The 19,707-nt window shown below is 31.0% G+C and overlaps 3 protein-coding genes across 3 annotated transcripts in view; 2 read left to right on the top strand and 1 right to left on the bottom strand.

The window, feature by feature from the left end:
* Positions 1 to 1,350: 1,350 nt before the first annotated feature.
* LOC101508081 (putative glucuronosyltransferase PGSIP8) lies at positions 1,351 to 8,199 on the top strand. The gene is made up of 5 exons (XM_027336398.2): positions 1,351 to 1,776; positions 5,445 to 5,703; positions 6,301 to 6,502; positions 6,605 to 6,752; positions 7,432 to 8,199. Exons 1-5 carry the CDS (start codon positions 1,493 to 1,495, stop codon positions 7,970 to 7,972), a joined length of 1,434 nt encoding a protein of 477 aa, XP_027192199.1. The 5' UTR covers positions 1,351 to 1,492; the 3' UTR covers positions 7,973 to 8,199.
* Positions 8,200 to 9,999: 1,800 nt separating this feature from the next.
* Positions 10,000 to 12,769, bottom strand: LOC101508394 (peroxisome biogenesis protein 19-2-like). Its single transcript, XM_004508846.4, has 5 exons — positions 12,612 to 12,769; positions 12,487 to 12,535; positions 12,107 to 12,398; positions 11,055 to 11,371; positions 10,000 to 10,332 (listed from the first exon to the last, which is right to left on the bottom strand). The coding sequence occupies exons 1-5, from the start codon at positions 12,649 to 12,651 to the stop codon at positions 10,287 to 10,289; spliced, it is 744 nt and encodes a 247-aa protein (XP_004508903.1). The 5' UTR covers positions 12,652 to 12,769; the 3' UTR covers positions 10,000 to 10,286.
* A 1,482-nt stretch (positions 12,770 to 14,251) lies between these two features.
* LOC101508705 (asparagine--tRNA ligase, chloroplastic/mitochondrial) overlaps positions 14,252 to 19,707 on the top strand; it is a 7,789-nt gene continuing 2,333 nt past the window's right edge. Inside the window, exons 1-11 of the mRNA XM_004508847.4 lie at positions 14,252 to 14,659; positions 15,042 to 15,110; positions 15,205 to 15,315; positions 15,929 to 16,033; positions 17,316 to 17,453; positions 18,419 to 18,499; positions 18,594 to 18,671; positions 18,787 to 18,855; positions 18,950 to 19,024; positions 19,145 to 19,228; positions 19,339 to 19,425. Of these exons, the coding sequence (XP_004508904.1) occupies positions 14,315 to 14,659; positions 15,042 to 15,110; positions 15,205 to 15,315; positions 15,929 to 16,033; positions 17,316 to 17,453; positions 18,419 to 18,499; positions 18,594 to 18,671; positions 18,787 to 18,855; positions 18,950 to 19,024; positions 19,145 to 19,228; positions 19,339 to 19,425 (1,242 nt within the window). The 5' untranslated portion in view covers positions 14,252 to 14,314. The remainder of the gene's footprint in view (positions 14,660 to 15,041; positions 15,111 to 15,204; positions 15,316 to 15,928; positions 16,034 to 17,315; positions 17,454 to 18,418; positions 18,500 to 18,593; positions 18,672 to 18,786; positions 18,856 to 18,949; positions 19,025 to 19,144; positions 19,229 to 19,338; positions 19,426 to 19,707) is intronic.

The following is a 19,707-nucleotide window of genomic DNA, read 5'->3' on the forward strand; positions in this document are numbered from 1 at the left end:
AAAAAAATGATAGTTAGGAAAATAAATATTCTAAGAAGATTAAGTAATTTAATTTAATTTTTTATCTAATGTTTAATAAAAATTAATATATTTTATATAAATTGATACATATTTTTTGAAATTATTTAACATAAATTTATATTTAAAATAAAATATAAATATTATAATATTTAATAATTTTATCAATATTAATTAGTTTTTTTCTTCTTATATATAAAAAATAACTATTTTCACGATTATTTTAAAAATTATAAAATATGATTAATTTTTTAAGTTTATTTAGAATTTACTAAATTATTCATTTGAATATCAAATATTAAACTATAAATGTTAAATTATTATTTTTAAATAAGATATATTAAAAATATTAATATTAAATAAATTATTTTTATTTATAATAATAATAATAAAAAATTGAACCACTTTTGTTTTTTTTAATTATAAGAGTGTATATTATATAACTAGAGCTAGTAATAATTTGAAGATATTTTGTTTTGAGGCAGCGTCTACTAGGTGTCGTACAAGTACCTAGCTAGCTAACTATAAATGTACTAAAAGCTGTTTCATTCTTCCTCACTTTGTCCTCTTTAACAATTTCTGTTTCTTATTAAACTCTCCACTTTTTTTCTTTCTTCCGTTTTCCCTTATTTTCTTTCACAAACCCAAAACTAACTCTACCACATATAAAGAGAAAATCATCATAGATATTAATTAAAATCTCACCATCATATTGTTATTATCGCTATAATTATATATGGGTTGTGCGAAGCGGCAACGTGAGTACAACAACAGTGTTGGTTTTGTGATGAGATGGTGGTTGATGATGTTGTTATTGGGCTCGTGTTGTTTTTTAACAAGCCCAGTTGTGAAAGCCCATAAAAATGCATACGCTACTATGATGTATGTGGGTACACCGAGAGACAATATTAATTAGTTTTTTTCTTCTTATATATAAAAAATAACTATTTTCACGATTATTTTAAAAATTATAAAATATGATTAATTTTTTAAGTTTATTTAGAATTTACTAAATTATTCATTTGAATATCAAATATTAAACTATAAATGTTAAATTATTATTTTTAAATAAGATATATTAAAAATATTAATATTAAATAAATTATTTTTATTTATAATAATAATAATAAAAAATTGAACCACTTTTGTTTTTTTTAATTATAAGAGTGTATATTATATAACTAGAGCTAGTAATAATTTGAAGATATTTTGTTTTGAGGCAGCGTCTACTAGGTGTCGTACAAGTACCTAGCTAGCTAACTATAAATGTACTAAAAGCTGTTTCATTCTTCCTCACTTTGTCCTCTTTAACAATTTCTGTTTCTTATTAAACTCTCCACTTTTTTTCTTTCTTCCGTTTTCCCTTATTTTCTTTCACAAACCCAAAACTAACTCTACCACATATAAAGAGAAAATCATCATAGATATTAATTAAAATCTCACCATCATATTGTTATTATCGCTATAATTATATATGGGTTGTGCGAAGCGGCAACGTGAGTACAACAACAGTGTTGGTTTTGTGATGAGATGGTGGTTGATGATGTTGTTATTGGGCTCGTGTTGTTTTTTAACAAGCCCAGTTGTGAAAGCCCATAAAAATGCATACGCTACTATGATGTATGTGGGTACACCGAGAGACTATGAGTTTTACATCGCAATACGTGTTCTCTTCAAATCACTTTCTCGTCTTAATGTTCAAGCTGATCTTGTTGTCATTGCTTCCGTTGATGTTCCTGTTCGATGGATTCAAACTCTGTAAGTTCATTTCTCATTCATAATATATTCATTGCATTTTCCCAATATTTCTTCATTTTCTTTTCTCTTTACCTCTATGTTTTTCATTTCGGTTTATTACATTGTTAAAATAATATCTGAAATGTTAATGCTTCTAGATAAAAATTAGGACTTACTACGTTACTTTTCAGATATTTTTTGTTTAGCAGTATTTTTTAATTTTAATAATTGAAGATAAAAGACAACAAGAGATAAAATTAAATAAAAAATAAACTTGGGAAAAAAAAATTTAGTTTAGGATAGAGAGTTGTGTGTTGGATTGGGACGAAATTGATTTGATTGGGGAGTGATAGGGTAGGATGCTTATGGGTTTGTGGGGATGGGTGACCAGACTACTATTGGGTCCACACGTGCTTTCTGCATATACTACTACTTTTTAGGTTAAAAATCTTATTATTATTATTATTATTAGTGTATCACTTTCAATTTATTTATTAGGTTTAATTATATCTTTTGCTTTTTTGTGTTTTTTATTTTCCTTCAGATTTAATGATGCTTAATAAAAAGTTAGAAGGACAAAAATTATTAAAAAAATCGCAATTTATAAAGAAGAAAATAAATAAAAATACGAATTTACAGGGTCAAATTTTGTTTGATTTTGGTCTCTTTGCACATTTTTTATTCTCTTTTTTGTTGTTGTCATTTTAACTTATTTAATTCTAATTCATAATAAAAATAATTTTAAAACGAATTTAAATTTACAAATTGAATTTTAAAAAAAACTTATATATATAAAAAATCCTACTTAAGAACAAACATATATTTAAATCTATTTATTATCAGTATTAAATAAAAATGATTTTTTTTCTTACTTTTTTTTTTATATTTATTTTCCTTTTATAAGTATCGGCGTTTGTACTTTCCTTTATTAAAGTATTAACCAGTTACATGAGTTGTGACTTTGTGAGTGGTGGTGTTGTATTGTAACGCTTTGGAATTGCGTCTTAAGTTCAAGACGGTTATAATTCATTGGTCTGTCTGGTTCCTTCGTGTCTTGTCTGTTCATTTTTTTCATTTTTTTGTAGTAGTATAATTTTAAAATACTTATATTACTATAAGTAAATAACTATTTCATATTTATTAAGAGAATTAATTAAATGTAATTAATTTTTAGTTTTCAAGTAAAAATACATTCTAAATTTATTAAATTATAATTTTAAATGTCAAACATTCAACTATTAATATTGAATCTTTTTTGATAAAGGAAGATAAAAATACTATTATTAAATTCGTTAAAAATAATTAACTTTTTTTTTATAGTGATTGAAAGGAGTATGAATTACATAAATTTTAAATTATTTTTTTCAACTTAACAAATGCTGCAAAAGTACTTGATAACATTTCTTTGTTTATAATCATTTTTCAATATTCATATAAGTGTTTATGATAATTGGGTCTTAAGTTCTAATACGAATTAATATAATTACGGAACTAGTTTAATTATTTAATTATTGTTCAATGATAATGATATATGATCAATCAGTATTGGCAATGACGATTTATTTTTGACAAAAGTTTCGGTAAGATGATGCAAGGCAAATAATATAATTATTCCCGTCGACATTGCCTCTTGAATTTTATTTTATTTTTGGTATAAACTCTTGATTTTTTGTTTTTTTTATTACTATGAATTAGAGAATTGTTATTGATTATAGACATGATTCAAAAAGGTGATTGGTTTGTAAGCCACTAGATATTTTTTTGATGAATATAAGCCACTAAAAACTAAAATTGGTCTAATAGTGAATGATTTCGCAGTATACAATACATGATGTCCTAAGTTCAAACCTCGTTGCCTCTATTATTGTACACTAAAATTGGTTGGTTGTTAAAGTCTAAACAAGTCAAAGTTAATAGTAGTAGTTTATAAACAAAGAACCGAACATACACTTGTTAAAAAACAAATTTAAACATACACTTCCAATCATAAAAAAATGGTTAAACGAAACATTGTTTGTAACCATACCATATTATAGTTCTTTGCTCTCAAAATAATTAATTCATTTGCAACAATAAAAATTGTTTTAAAATAAATGATTTTTTTAATTTTCAATATATATATATATATATATTTTAATTGTACCATTTAATTAATACTACTTGTATCATTTTTAATATAATATCAATGTACTGATATCTAACAAAAATAATTTGATAAAAATAATATTATCTCTATTTCATTTATACATTTTTTTTTAATTATTCTGAAATGATCAAACGACTCAATTATTTTGAGATGAAAGTAATATTAAACATAAAAGAGCACATTTTCATTATTATCAACCTTTTAGCTAGTTCAACTCACTTTAACATTTTATTATATTATATACTACATACTTTGGTGCAAATAAAAAAATATATGTTCATGATAATTAAGGATATATGAATTTCAATATGTTATGTTATATCAAGTTAGTAGGAAAAAATCATGCTTTTTATTGAAGAGAATTATCTTCAATACTATATAGTTCTCACTTACAACGTATCTTTACCAATAATATGCATACTACTATTTATTGAAGCTTCATTATGGATAGTTGCCATAGGAGTAATGAAATTGATGGCTATGATTTAGACTGTGCTACGAGGTGGTCCATACGCCATAACATTATTATAAGATAGAGAACAAATTTGTTGGGGGGAAATCTCCACCCACATGTAGGGGGAAATTAATTGTGTTTGGAATATTGAGACCTTCCTTGTGCTTTCTCTTGTCGCTAACTCAAAGGTCCTTTAACTTTTTAGCTCACAAGCTTAGTCATCCTATAGTTTCATGCTAAATCATAAATAATATTTTAAAAGGATCGGTCTATAGTTTCATCCTAAATGATAGATAATATTTTAAAAGGATCGGTTAAGGGATTTAAAAACTTAAAAATTACTCAAATAATATTTGATGGAAAATGATAAATACTATAAAAATATTTTTTTATAAAATAACCGTCACTTTTAGTTTACGATGCAATGATGCAATTTTAGTTAATTTTTTTACAATTGTACTCTAACTAAGCGTCATTTTAATTATTATTTTAATTTTACATTTTTATGATATATAAAATGCACAAATGATTAATACTTTTTTTAGTAAAATTAAATTTATCTTTTTTTATTTATCATCATTTTTTCTCTGTAAAGAATCTAACGACGAAACTCAAACTAAATGCAAAGAAAAAAGAGTATTCCAAATTCGCACATGCGTTCCACCATATTAAATGTTTTTACAATTATCCTATAAACTAGATTTACATGACATTTATAGTATTTTATTAATCCGTGTAAAATGGTTAAATATTTTGGAAAATAAAAAACATTAAAGGCACAATTTATCACTAAAATTTGTTTTTATGCTCTTTTTCAAAAGACTAGTTAGATAAAGTGAAAGCCAATACATCAAATCAAATAAAAAAAAGGAGAAAAGACGGTCTGGCCTTATTATATGAAAAAGGCATATGTATTTTTATCCCCCCCTATGACCAATTTGATGGAGTGGACCTTACGTTATACAACTTTTAAATATCGGCAACTTTTTTTTTTGTGTACGACAAGTTCACTTGACACGTGTATGCAAGTATTAATTAACTTGAGTTTTATAATTGACCTTAGTTTTTTTTTCTTTGTGGATTATCCAGTGAAAAGGAAGACGGTGCTAAAGTAGTGAGAGTGGAAAATATGGATAATCCATATAAGCATCAAGAGAACTTTGACAAGAGATTTAAATTATCGTTGAACAAACTCTATGCGTGGAGCTTAGTGGATTATGACAGGGTAGTCATGTTGGATGCTGACAACCTCTTTCTACAAAATACTGACGAGTTGTTTCAATGTGGACAATTTTGTGCTGTCTTTATCAATCCTTGCGTTTTCCACACAGGCCTCTTTGTTTTGCAGGTAAATATTTTTTATATTTGTCCAAAATGTCCTACACAATTAAATTGCTAGGAAAGTGCAACATAATGCCAAAAAAATCACTTGATTATTACTGCTTTTATATTATGTAATTTTCATGTTTCATTCACATTGTAAATGCCTAATGTTAATGTATGTTATTTTTATTTATTTTTTGAAGGAAGTGATAATGTGTGTTATACTAGTTGCTAAATGAGGCAATCCATATATATATTGGAAAGGGAAAATAATGACCAATTTTTAAATGCTATCATAAAATTCACGACATTTTCGGATTGAAGATGTATCTAGTGTTTGACATGTGTCATTCTCTAACAATGAACTCCACTAAAACCTGGGTATTTCTCCATTGTTTTGATCCTTTCGGCCAACTATGAGACTATTCGTCGGTCCTAACGTGTGTTTTGTAGATACGATCCCTTCCCAACAAGCTCGATGTGAGTTACCAAACGAACAAATTTTTTTGTATAAAGATAGATATAAGGGAATTTTGTATGAAAAAGATACAATTTTTTATGTGAAAAGTGATTATCTTAGTTGATATTTTTCACATGGATTCTAATAATTTGATATTTGCAGCCATCAATGGATGTGTTCAAGGATATGGTTAATGAATTACAGAATGGGAGAGAAAATGAAGATGGTGCAGACCAAGGTTTCATAGCTAGCTACTTCCCAGAGTTGCTAGATAAGCCTATGTTTCATCCACCACCAAATGGCACCAAGCTTGATGGAACTTATAGACTTCCTTTAGGCTATCAAATGGATGCTTCTTACTACTGTAAGATAAAAATGCACCTTTTAGCTATTTGAAACTAACTGCATTTCTTAAATGCTTAATTAGTGCAATCTGAATTCATGCTAACATGTATTCTGACTTCAGATCTTAAACTTCGTTGGAGCGTACCTTGTGGTCCAAATAGTGTGATTACATTCCCGGGAGCGCCGTGGTTGAAGCCATGGTATTGGTGGGCGTGGCCGGTCCTGCCATTAGGCCTCCAATGGCATGAAAAGCGTCGTCAAATTTTGGGGTAAGTTTCATCCATAATGAGTGTATATTAACTTATTTTGTATTTATGTGACTTCTACTTGATTTTAACAGAAAATATTTGATTAAATATGTTTTTAGTCTCTATGTAATACACATAATGTTTAAGTTTGGTTCTACTAATTTTTTGTATAAGCTGGGTCTCATTTATTTCATGTCTTAAGGATTGGTCTATGATGTTATATATCATGAATCTTTTGCTAGTGAAAGTGAAACTAAGCGTCGTAAAACTAAGCGAAACACGTTTTGGGTTATATGTATTTATAACCAATCACAATGTGTCGTGATGGATATCTCGCGATAATCAACTTTCTTGATACAGAAATTTAGGTTAGCACATGCCACATTGCGTCACATCAATTAAAAAGTTCATGTAGCATTAAAAAAGTGGTAGAGACCAATTCTTGAAATGTGGAATAAGTGAGGCACCAAACGTAGGAGAAAAAAATTAATAGAAAGTTCAACGAAAAATATTTCGTAAGGATTAAAAACATATTTTAAACAGACAGTGATAACCTACTTAGCATTGTGTTCATTTGTTTTCTGATATCACTTGAATATTTTTACTTTATTTGAATTGTTTACTAACCATAGCTTTTTTAATACCATTTTCCCCTAAAAAATGTAAGTTATAGTAAAAAGTAGTTTATTTTTTTGTTCAGGTATGGCACAGAGATAGCTGTGATACTCATTCAATCAGCAATATACCTTGGAATAATAGCAATGACACGTTTGGCAAAGCCAAATCTCTCAAAACTATGCTACCGTCGCTCCGACAAGAGCATCACATTGGTGCAAAACATCCTCAAATTAGTAGCTCTATGGAGCATCCTTGCTGCATACGCAACACCCTTCTTCATCATTCCTCATACAATTCACCCTATGCTAGGTTGGCCATTGTATTTGCTTGGTGCTTTTGCTCTATGCTTGGTCGCGATTAACGCCTTTCTTCTTCCAATGTTATCGGTTTTGATGCCGTGGTTTGGCATTCTTGGTGTCTTATTGGTCATGGCTTTTCCTTGGTATTCAGATGGCGTAGTGAGAGCTTTGTGTGTTTTTGGTTATGCGTTTTGTGCTGCACCTTTTTTGTGGACATCTATGACAAGGATAATGGCAGGACTTCAAGTTTCTTTAGAAAGGGAAGGTTTTATGCCTAGATTAGGAGAATCTTCACCACCTTCTTGGTTTAACAAGTTGTATTGAGATGTTTATTTGGGCATGGAACATTGACAGGAACAAAGAAAGGCCTTTTCTTCACAAAGTTTTTTTGTTCACTTGTTTGTGAGGAGGAACTGCAATGAATTTGGCATTATTAAGATGGTCAAGGTTGGAATTTTTCACAATATTTTTTGGAGTGAGAGGGATAGTTAGACTCGTTAGCAGGAGGGAGTCAAGAAGTTATTATTGTGTATATAAAGATTGTTTTGCCATTAGATGTATTGTGCGCCTGATTTGTTCCAGTATTAAACCTTGTAAGCCTGTTGGGCAGTAACATAGGATGAGAGAAATAGAGTACATTGGAACTTTAAACAAATCCAATTCTTTCCTGTGTTTTTTACTAGCTATAACAAACGTATTTCATTTAATTCATAATAGCATCTTTAGAGGGAGGGAGGGAAAGACTTTGGAAAAGAGAGAAATCTTCTGAAATATGTTTGCAGAGAATGAAATGGGGATTATATATATATATATCTATATATATATATATATATATATATATATTTAAAATTGTGAGATTATTATAAAGATATGAATGGGATTTGATAAAGTTCTCCAAAACCCTCATTTCCTTTCCCCTTCTAAACTTATTCACAAAAGGACCCTCATTTCTCTTTATGTGTTTATCTGTCTTCCTTTGCGTCCTCTCAATTTAATTATCCTCTATTTGAGCTACTCTTCTTACTACATAATTTATAATTTACATGTCTCATCTCCATATGTTCAAACCATTAAAGTTGAATTTTAAACGCCTAGTTTTTTTAAAAAAAGAAATCCACCACCTTGTTAGAGTATGTATGATCTATAAAATTTTCTAGTTGCCAAGAGAAACCCGAAACCAACCTCAAAGCATCTATGAAAATTCAAACTCTCACTTTAAAAATAAATATCCCATTTCAATATGATAGCAGTTTTATCAAAGAACACCTTCAACCATCGACTTATAGTCTAGTTCGATGTTTACTTTTGAGTGAAAAATGCTTTTTCAGTCAATATTTATCAGCTTCAAATAATACTTGTGACTTGCCATACGTTATCATGAGCCAACAGAGAGACGAAATGAAATAAAAGTTGCTAAAGCTCGGTTAGCTCAAAAAACAACTGTTGTTTTTGGGCTTAGGCCCTGCTCAAGCCTTACCACAACATAATTGAATGTTTTTTTTTTCTCACTAACGCTTAATTTATAGGCAAATTTTTTTTTTCCATTCCCTAGCTTCAATAGTTTCTAACTTCTAACAAGTTTGTAACACCAATGCATGTTTTCTTTTTATTATTTCATGAATATCGATTTTGCTTTGTACTTTCACAAATTTTTATGTTGATCACCCTAAATTGGTACATGCCTAGCCTTTAGAAGAGTATTAAATAGGTAGCAATTTGACACAAATTTTACCCTACGAGGAAAAACTCTAAATATTAAATAGTGATATAATTTATAAACCACTACTAAATGATAAGTTTGAGTAACAGTTCATGGAAAGAACTTCTATCCCTGTTCAACAAAACGATAGTGTTTCTACTTTCCATTGACGAAGCCATTATTCATACCAACCATCAAGACATAATTTCCAAAGGTTATTATAGCATGTGACATTTAAAGTGATCATTAGGTCTCAAGAGACACCTTATAAGATGAGTGAAGATTTCACCATTTTGTCTTCTGGTCTATCCATGCACCACTACTTGTAAGAAGTGCACGGGACTATAACCAAGATAAGAATGATTGTGGTATTTCACCTTAAAATTACTTTAATAGCTCATCATGGAACTTGGATTGTGCAGTCACAGTCCGTGTGACTGTATATAGTCACGTGATCTCACCATCTGATCAAGATTGAACAGCTCATATTTGAAGGTCGAGATTTTTGTTAAAAAAAAATCAAAATCTACCTTTAAATATGGACCGTCCGACCTTTGATTGGACGACGAAGATTGTGTGGCTGCATGCAATGTGACTACACCTAATCCAAATCACTCATCGTGATGCATAATGGGCATCAAATTCAAGGATCTCGAGATTAAATGATAAATTATACTCAAATTATCAGAAAGTAAATTCGTTTGCTACTAGCAGTGCGCTGTATATTCACTGCTCTCATAAAATGTGAATGAATGAACCCTCGGATCATATACAACCTTGAAGGGAGGCTATAAAAAGTGTGAGATCCTGTAACCTTACAGTAAGCAAGAAAAGAACAATAGTAACGCATAAAACTATATTATTATGATGTGAAGAATAAATGTTCCTGAGAATCTGCAAACCAGTAGCTGAGCCATCATAAGAGGAGAGGAAACAGCTTCACATTATACAACAATTTGGCTGAGACTCAAGCCTTTCTGAAGATCTGTAGAAGAAAATGTTCGCATCAGTTGATGTCGCACATGATATGTAGTTTGACAACTACAAGATAAAAATTAAAACTAGATACAGCAATCATGTTTTCAGAAAAGTTTATCAAAAAGAAAAGTATTCAAAAAAGCAAAAGGTATGAAGCAACAATTATCTTTACAACAAGAAAACTATCTCCATATTTCTCTAAATTTCTTTCACTCTCCATCTTTTCCGCATTTTCTCTCTCCCTCACACTCATCTTTGACGTTGGAGGTTCGACCCACTAGGGTCAAAGGCTAAGGCCGGGTAACTTCAACATTAAAACCATGTTTTTTTAGGATATTTTGATGCCAATTTAACTAGCAGTAATTCCATGCAAGTTAGATCACATAATTTCAACAAAATTTAATTTGACATGCAAAGTAACTACCATCCTCCCCCAATAAAAATAAATAAATAAACTTATTTTTATTTATCATAGATTGCCAATTTATTTTGGCGAGTACCGAGTATCAGTCATCAACCATAAATATGAACTGAAATATTGAGCAGCCCTACAGTCAACTTATACAACCTATTAGTTAAATTCCATGACAAATGATTCATTTATTTGATTATTTAGGAAGCTGAAACTACATAAACGAATGTTCATGCATAAGTATTTTATTTTGAAATAAGCAAATAGAGATTACTACTACAGGTACATATTGTGATAAACATCAAGAAGGAACTTACAACTGGCCAAGGCTGGCTAAATCGAAATCGGGAGCAAGCTCCTGGACAATATCATTTGGAGGTTGTCCACATTCTTGCATTTTCTGCATGAGCTCAACAATCTTGTTGAAGTTACTAGGATCTTTTTCATAAACTTCATTCAGATTCCGTATGAGTTCGTATTGGTGTGAATACCGGTCATAATCTTCTTTGCTTAAGCTAGCTTTGTGCTCTTCCAACCACTTAGGATATCTTTCTCCTATTTCCTTCATTGGTTCGTGAAGTATCTCCTTGGACAGAAGTTGTTGCATCATGGTCTCCATAATAGATTCCATGTCCTAAACGAATTAATAAAATTGTTATCATCACAAATTCCAATAAAGAAAGTAAACTTACATTGATCAATACATCAAACAGAAGCTGTTCTGTTATTGGACATCAAGCTCATCATCATAACTCCAAAACTTAAGTAATCACTAAATCCAATACTAAGTTACTTATCTACTTAAGTTCTGAATCAACACTTTGATCTAAGGTATTTGCAGAAATAGTTAATGATATATTCAAACTCTGATGCAGAAAATTTGTTTAAGGTATTTTCGTTAGAAGCATTTGACACTTGAAAATTGAAAACCTACATCGACAATCACGAAAGAAAAAACTAGTTTCTTTCACAATGCAAGGAGTATCATCTTAGTTAAGTAAAATGTTCATGTGATTGAAATATAAGAACCAAGTGTCGCATACAGTAAGATCACTGCATTTGGTTAAAATAGCATGTTATAACTAAGATTACACCAAATGCAGTTAATCACCAACATATATAAATTTCTAAAGTATGAGATGATTAATCTCATTTTTTATAATCTATATATCTTAATATAAAATAAACTCCAAAAGTAACTAGTTTATTTAGTGAGACCATTTTCAGTACCAATTTTCCCTTAATAACACAATTCATTTCCAAAAAAAAAAAAATACAATATCAATATTGAAAGTGAAATTTGTTAAGCTTAAATTGCATATATATTATAAAACTGAATTAGAGAAATAAGACTATGAACCAATTTAACCTGAGAGCCAGCAAGGTCTTCAAACTGTTTGACCCAATCCTCCATCATGGCATCTTTACCGAAATCATCACCGACACCGACACCGGGTGGGGGGATGAATTCGAGGCCTTTAACGGCCTCTTTAGTCTGCTCCCTGAGTTTGTTGAGAGCCTCGGAGGCATGAGTAGTATCTTTGGAAACCTTCTGTTTCCCCTTTTTCTTTGTTCTCAAATCGGGTAGCCCCATCCCCAATCCTTGAACCCCTGATGGTAGAGAAGGACTCTCCTCTTTGTTACCATTTGGTTCCACGCTTCTGAAACAAACAAACAAACAACGTTTGAGATTCAATTAAAAATGAAAAATATTTCAGGGTTGAAAAAGAGTAAGTGAGAGAGGGAGACCTTGGAAGGGAGGAATTTAGGTTGAGGGTTTGGAAATCATCCAAAGCACCTGAAAATATTGAAACAAAGGAGTTTGAGATAAAAATAAATATAGAGAGAGAGATAGTGGTGAAGAGAGAGCATACTGTCGAGGAGTTGGTCGAGTTCGTCGGAGTGGTCGGCCATGGTTGTGTTGTCTGTCACCGCCAAACTCCTACCTAGTACTTGTTGTTGTTGGAACCCAATGCAAATGCAATGCTCTTCTCGTCCACTTCCAATTATCGCAATTTCCCAAACCAGGTTTTCTTTAATATTTTTAGTTTCATTTTTTTTTTAACCTTTTTTTGTTATTATTTATATTTTACTAATTGAATATTGGTAAATGTTTTTAACACGCTCATTAATCAGCTTATCGCTAAAAATATTTGATTTTATTTACAGTAAAAATTATATAAACGATAATTTGTAATTGATAAAATATATATAATTTTTTAGATATGCATCCGACCATATATATTATGAAAAATATTTAGTGTACATATAAACATATATTTAATTATTTAAAAGAAAATAAAATAAAAATAATAATGTGATATATTGATAAGTAAATAATATAATAAAAAATAAAATAAAATAAAATAAAAAATAAAATGATAAATTAATGTGTAAAAATAAAAATTGAATAAATATACAAGTTATATTATTATTTACTTGGATATATATTAGAGAAAAAATATTGGAATGTGGTGATTTGATTTGATATAAATATAAAAAGCTTTAGATATATAAAGGTAATCAAAAAAATTTAACACTCATAGTATCAAAATTAATTTCATTTATGAAATGAATAAGTATGCATCTTTTATCTTAAAGAGTTTATTTAATAATAGTTATGTATTAATAGAAAATATTCTTTTACACGTGTGTAAATTATTATGTTTAAATTACGTGTTAGTAAATTTATAATTTAACACAAATTACAAAAATTTAATATTATAATAATAGTGGTAGTAAATTTTTTATCTATATTAAATTTAATAGACTTAAATTTTTTTTAGTGGGATGAAATTTGATTTGTTTTTTATAATAGACTTTTTAAAATCTCGACTAGATCTACTTCTAAAAAAAATTATAATTTATTTTGGGTTTGTGTATTGTCTGACACGATTTATTTTTACCTCTAATTTAAAAAGTATAAATATTTCATTTATTTTTATTTGTCATTAATCCAATATGAAGGAGGATGTCTAGCTCATTGAACTGATAAGAAACTTCGAACTCTTTGAGGAGTGGTACATACAAATACTCAAGCAAGTATTTATCCGAATATCTTTTCTATTGTCGGATGCATTATTTATATAGGCAAATACCTGAATGCATAGATAACAAGGACATTGAATGACCATCAACGCAGGTGAATTGGCGATGCACTAACTTGAAGCCATTACAATTAGGTTAGACTGTCGAAGTCTGAAAACCCTAACTATTTGCAACAGATCATGACATTGGGGTGGGTCGGTGAGTGATCAGATTGAGCAACCAAACACAACTATATTTTAAATATGTTGTTTTATGTTATTTAATTATTTAATATATTTAATCGATACTGTGAGTTTATTCGTAGATTAATCATTTTCAATCTCAACGATATTAAATTCAAGCTATTTTTTTTATGTATTCTTTCAATTTGAACCTGTGATAATTTTTTGAATAAAAAATATTTGAAAATTTTAGTTGATTTACGCATAAAAAAAAAATTAAAATATAACTCAACGCATATAGGAGTTGTCCATATAGGAGTTGTCCGAGAGTAAGAAGTGAGTTAGTGGCAACAAGTAGAAGAAAAGAAATGGGTATTGCAATGGCAACAAGGCCGTTACGCATAGTCAAACCATACGGTTACGCCGCCTTTGCTTATCTCTCAATACATCTCAATGCTTCTTCAACACCTAAACCTTCCTTTCTCCGTTCCTTTCCTTTTCCATCTTCTCCCTTCTCCTCGCGCCACCGCCGTCTCTTCTGCACCGCTACTCTTCCTTCCGCCAACGACACCGCCAACAAGGTTTCACAATTCCGGAAGAAGCTCAAAGTCGCCGATGTAAAAGGCGATCAACTCGATGTCATCGGCCACACCCTCGTCATTACGGGATGGGTTCGCACTCTTCGCCTTCAGAGTAGCGTCACTTTCCTTGAGGTTAATTCAATTCACCGATTAAACTTGTCAATTACATTGCGCTTCCTTCGAATTAGCCTAGTCTGCATTGCATTTCACTTCAATTTGAGTCGTCCTTATAGTGTCAAATATATATTTTGTGTTTCATCATTGTATAGTGTTCGTATTAACTTAATTTGTTCGTTACAGTTTCATAATATTCATATTATTATATGATGAATTTATCTGAATTTCAGATTGTATATTTTTAAATTTAAATTTAGTAAAAAAATGTGGTTAAAGGCAAAATTGTAAGGAAGAAGGTTTGACTTAAATCGGTAGTTACTTTTGGAGTTCTACGTGGACAGTGAATTTTTAGTTTTATAACTGTTTGAACAATTTTTTGTTTGTTTATTGTACCTAGATTAACGATGGTTCGTGTCTTTCTAACATGCAATGTGTGTTGGACTCTGAGGTTGAAGGTTATGATCAGGTATGCTTGTTTTTTTTTTTTTGCTCTCTTCCTTGTTATGGAAAGAGATTATGTGTTTGTCTTTTCAACCAAAGGAGCTTATTATTATTAACAGGTAGAATCTGGCTTCATTACTACTGGTGCCTCTGTGTGGGTGCAAGGAGTTTTGGTCAATAGCCAAGGAACAAAACAGAAAGTGGAATTGAAGGTCAACAAAATAGTATTGGTTAGTTCTCATTTATTCTTAACAATACCATGGTCTCACAGTTTTTGTTGTCTTGCAAGTTGTAGGCTATCACCCCTTTGTTCTGTTTTCGCTAACACTTTATGTATTTTAAGTTTTAACCCTTTGCCGTTGCCTCATTTTCATTTTCCCCATATATTGCTACATAGACAACGTCTTCTACAATGTTTTGGCATTGTAGTTTCAATTTGTTATTTTGACGTGTGTTTTATGTAAAAGTGCTGGAAGTCTCACTCTACTACATGCATACGAAAGAGCTTGCTCCAGCCTTTTGGTGCTGCTGATGAAAATATATTTGCTTTATGCTCTATAGAGTAATAAAACTAATGATGTTTTAGTAAAAATTCGCTGATCATTTTACATGTCTTGATTTTATCATTGTAACTCTATTTTAGACTTATATTTTTCTTTTTATCCGTTACGCCTTTACTTGGTTTTTTGTTACACTAATATAACTGAAAAGAGCAGCATTTCTGCAAATGGTTATGCTAGAATATATTTAATTTTTTCTATATATAAACCTGTTAATAGAATCATTTAAATATTTATCTTCAAGTTTGCAATGTCATGAAAAACATCGGTCATGCATGTTCAGGTTGGCAAGAGTGATCCCTCCTTTCCCATCCAAAAGAAACGAGTCAGCAGAGAATTTTTAAGAACAAAAGCACATCTTCGTCCAAGGACAAATACTTTCAGTGCAGTATGGCTTCCTTTTCTCTTTAGCATATGTTTACCTTCCTGCTTACACCTTTACCTCACTAGTCAAAAAGGAACAATTCCTTAATCTTCTTCACTTTTTTTTTTTAATCTTTTTTGAAATTCTTTTAGTATTCTTGTTTTCCATCCATGCTATTATCTGATGCAAATATCTAGATGAATGAATATGCACCCAGTTTCTCATAATGAATAATTTATTTACAAGCAATAATTGCGTGGCTGGCATATGCATCTCCAAAATTTGATGCATGCACTTACTGGTGGGAAATGGCTGGTGTGAATGTTATTGCAATATTTGGATCACATGAAATATACAGATTACTAGTTTGAGTATTTTGATTGTTCATGTTACCACAAATTACTAACAGATCAAAATTTAAGTCATGTATGTATGTAACATAATATGTATAAATAATCCAAACGAACAATTACCAGAAATTGTCCATGAGGTGTTAGCGCGGCGGTAACCGTATGACCTTGTAACCTCAAGGAGCAGACTTTGAATCCCCTCGAGGACGATCTAAAATTATCATTAGTACCACTTTAATTAATAGTTGCTAGAAATGGGTTCAGTGTCAGTCTAAAATTCCTTCCATGGACATTATTTTTTGTTCTGCTACAAGTGCCTCTTCAAGTAGTAGTAGTTATATAATGGTTTCTACGATCAAAGCCAACCATTGATAAATTTTGATATACCAGCTTGTCAATGAACTCTGCTGCAGCTATGTTATAGCTTTGCTATTTATCAACCAAGTGGGCACTGAACCAATTTGTATCATCTTCATAGGTCGAAAGATTTAATGATGTCATTTTTCAATGCTTGCAGAATATTGGTATAGAATGCTTTGGCAATAATTCTTTTTAGCGGCTGGTTGTTAGTTTCTTCCCTCCTTTTGGACTACATATGATGTTTTGATGTAAAGTCTATCAGGGGTAAATTTTAACTTGGAGTTAAGATAGAAGAGTAGAATAAAAGGGAGTTAGTTGAAGAGGCTTAAATGAAAAAATGTGGGAAATGGGAGATGGTAGAAGGGGATTCTGATGCTTTGGTTTGGGAAAATAGAGCAGCGGCTCAATTGTAGAAGGGGTAATCCTTGGAGGAGAGGTTCCTCTCCTTGTTCAGTTCATTTTCAATTGGTTCATAAATTCGTACTTTGATTGCCATTGTGGATTCTTAACATTCAGTTACTATTTTCTCTTAGAAGATAATCTTATTTTCGTTTTCACTATTATCGTTCTCTTTTGATGGTGTAAAATGATTTCAGGTTGCAAGGGTTAGGAATGCATTGGCCTATGCTACACACAAGTTCTTCCAAGAAAATGGGTTCATATGGGTGTCAAGTCCTATTATCACAGCTTCAGATTGTGAGGGAGCGGGTGAACAGTTTTGTGTTACTACCTTGGTATTCACAGTTTCATCAGATACTTTCTCTTTGTATGAATATTTTTATCAAATTCTATGTAAACGGTACACTTTCAATGCAGAATATTTTTATCAAATTCTATGTAAACGGTACACTTTCAATGCAACGGTACAATTTTCCAACTCATCTTCCACGCCCATTTGGAAAATTGCATAATTAGATTATCTATTACAAAGCCCTGCTTGTTTAGGAATCTTTCCTGCACCTGAAGTACTTTCAAATACACATGAAAATACCCATGTAATTCACGGTAGAGCAAACTAAAAACTTAATAGAGATGTTACATTATCCTTTATTTTTTTAGCATTTGAGTAGAAGGTTTGTAATAGCGTGGATTTTTTGACGTAGTCACCCATATCTTGAAAAATATTGTTTATACGTCTAAATAATTCAGGATTAAAAATTAGTTATTATGCAGACAACATTCATCTGAATTCCACAAGACATCTGCAGAGTTTATTTGTTACTCATAGCAGCCCCCTGATAAATTTCCCTCCTTAATGAAGGAAGTTAGTTTCTGTAACTAAAAAAGTGGTGCCAAGAGGGTGTTACAAGCCCATCATAAATATTGAGAGTTTCTTCTCCCACCCCCCAATGCTCTCTGGATTATCTGAATTCCACAAGACATCTGCAGAGTTTATTTGTTACTCATAGCAGCCCCCTGATAAATTTCCCTCCTTAATGAAGGAAGTTAGTTTCTATAACTAAAAAAGTGGTGCCAAGAGGGTGTTACAATCCCATCATAAATATTGAGAGTTTCTTCTCCCACCCCCCAATGCTCTCTGGATTGGCCAATCCAGAGGCGTATCTTGACCAAAAAACACCTCCAGCGGCATATTTTGGAGGCTTTTGAGAACATAGGGGGGTGGTAGAAGAAGCTACCTAAATATTTGCACTGATTTTTTTCTTAATATACATTCAGTTTTTTCTCTTTAAATTTACAGATACCAAATTCTCATGAAACTTCTGATTCTCCAGTTGATGCTATTCCAAAAGTGAATGACAGATTAATTGACTGGTCACAAGTAAGTCAGATGCACATATCTCTACTCTTTTGATATCAGTTGTCAACAGCCAATATGAGTGTAATATGCTAATTGGAGCCATTCTGTGCATCAGGACTTTTTCGGAAAACCAGCGTTTTTGACTGTCTCAGGCCAACTCAATGCTGAAACTTATGCTACTGCTCTTTCTGATGTACACACTTCACCTTCTCTCTTATTCATTTTTTATCCTGTAAATGTTTTTGTCTTCTTTAAAATCTAGCATTTAAGAATTGGGATTGAAATGAACTGAGTCTTTACTCATGCAGGTGTATACGTTTGGTCCCACATTTCGAGCAGAAAATTCTAACACTTCAAGGCACTTGGCTGAATTTTGGGTCAGTGATTTCTGTTTTAGTCCTGAGTCTTGTCATTCTTATGTATGTCGTATGAAACAAAAACCAAAGAATAGGCATCTTTTTGCTTCTTCAGATGATTGAGCCGGAGCTTGCATTTGCTGATCTAAATGATGACATGGCTTGTGCAACTGCCTATCTCCAGTTTGTAGTATGCAACCTTTCACAATTACTATATAGTTGCCATGTTCGTTATAATATTTTTTGAAGCTCAATTTTATGTTATTTCTCATATTAAAGCTTGTTTTCTTCATGTCTCTGTTTCTTGAAGATAAGACACATTCTCGATAACTGCAAGGAAGACATGGAGTTTTTTAATACATGGATTGATAAAGGAATCATTGATCGCTTGAGTGTATGAGCTCTCAGTGTAACCATCACATTACTGGACTTTATTTGATTTGTACTTGTAAATGTTTATTCTAAGCATGCACTTTGGGTAATATTTTGTTGCATTGTTAAAAGGATGTTGCAGAAAAAGACGTTTTGCAGATAACTTACACTGAAGCAGTAGATCTTCTGTCACGAGCAAATAAAAAATTTGAATTCCCGGTAAATCGATAGTCAATTTTTTCTCCATCTGTGACAAACCTACCCAATATGCAACTTTTGTCTTACTGTTTCTTGTTTACTCAAATTGTTTCGTAAATTCATTGCCTTCATCTTAATTTAAGGCACATGATGTTAACCTAATTAGGTTTTATTTGAGCTGAACATAATATGAATGGAGCTTTAGCCTGTGGTCCATTAAACCAGAGGATGTCATGTAATTTCCTTTTGAATGCTCTCGCCCTGCCCCTTTGAAATTCTCCATCCAATTCTAGCCTGTGATTG

Source organism: Cicer arietinum, chromosome 7 (genome assembly GCF_000331145.2).
Source record: "Cicer arietinum cultivar CDC Frontier isolate Library 1 chromosome 7, Cicar.CDCFrontier_v2.0, whole genome shotgun sequence".
NCBI classification, from domain to species: domain Eukaryota; kingdom Viridiplantae; phylum Streptophyta; class Magnoliopsida; order Fabales; family Fabaceae; genus Cicer; species Cicer arietinum.

Bases quoted from the DNA above. Each gene is read 5' to 3' on its own strand.
- LOC101508081 (XM_027336398.2), top strand. From the start codon at position 1,493: ATGGGTTGTGCGAAGCGGCAACGTGAGTACAACAACAGTGTTGGTTTT. The intron at 5,704-6,300 runs GTAAATATTTTT...TGATATTTGCAG, and splicing joins CAGGCCTCTTTGTTTTGCAG to CCATCAATGGATGTGTTCAA. The intron at 6,753-7,431 runs GTAAGTTTCATC...TTTTTTGTTCAG, and splicing joins AAGCGTCGTCAAATTTTGGG to GTATGGCACAGAGATAGCTG.
- LOC101508394 (XM_004508846.4), bottom strand. From the start codon at position 12,651: ATGGCCGACCACTCCGACGAACTCGACCAACTCCTCGACA. The intron at 12,399-12,486 runs GTCTCCCTCTCT...TGTTTGTTTCAG, and splicing joins CTAAATTCCTCCCTTCCAAG to AAGCGTGGAACCAAATGGTA. The intron at 11,372-12,106 runs GTTAAATTGGTT...TAATTCGTTTAG, and splicing joins AAGACCTTGCTGGCTCTCAG to GACATGGAATCTATTATGGA.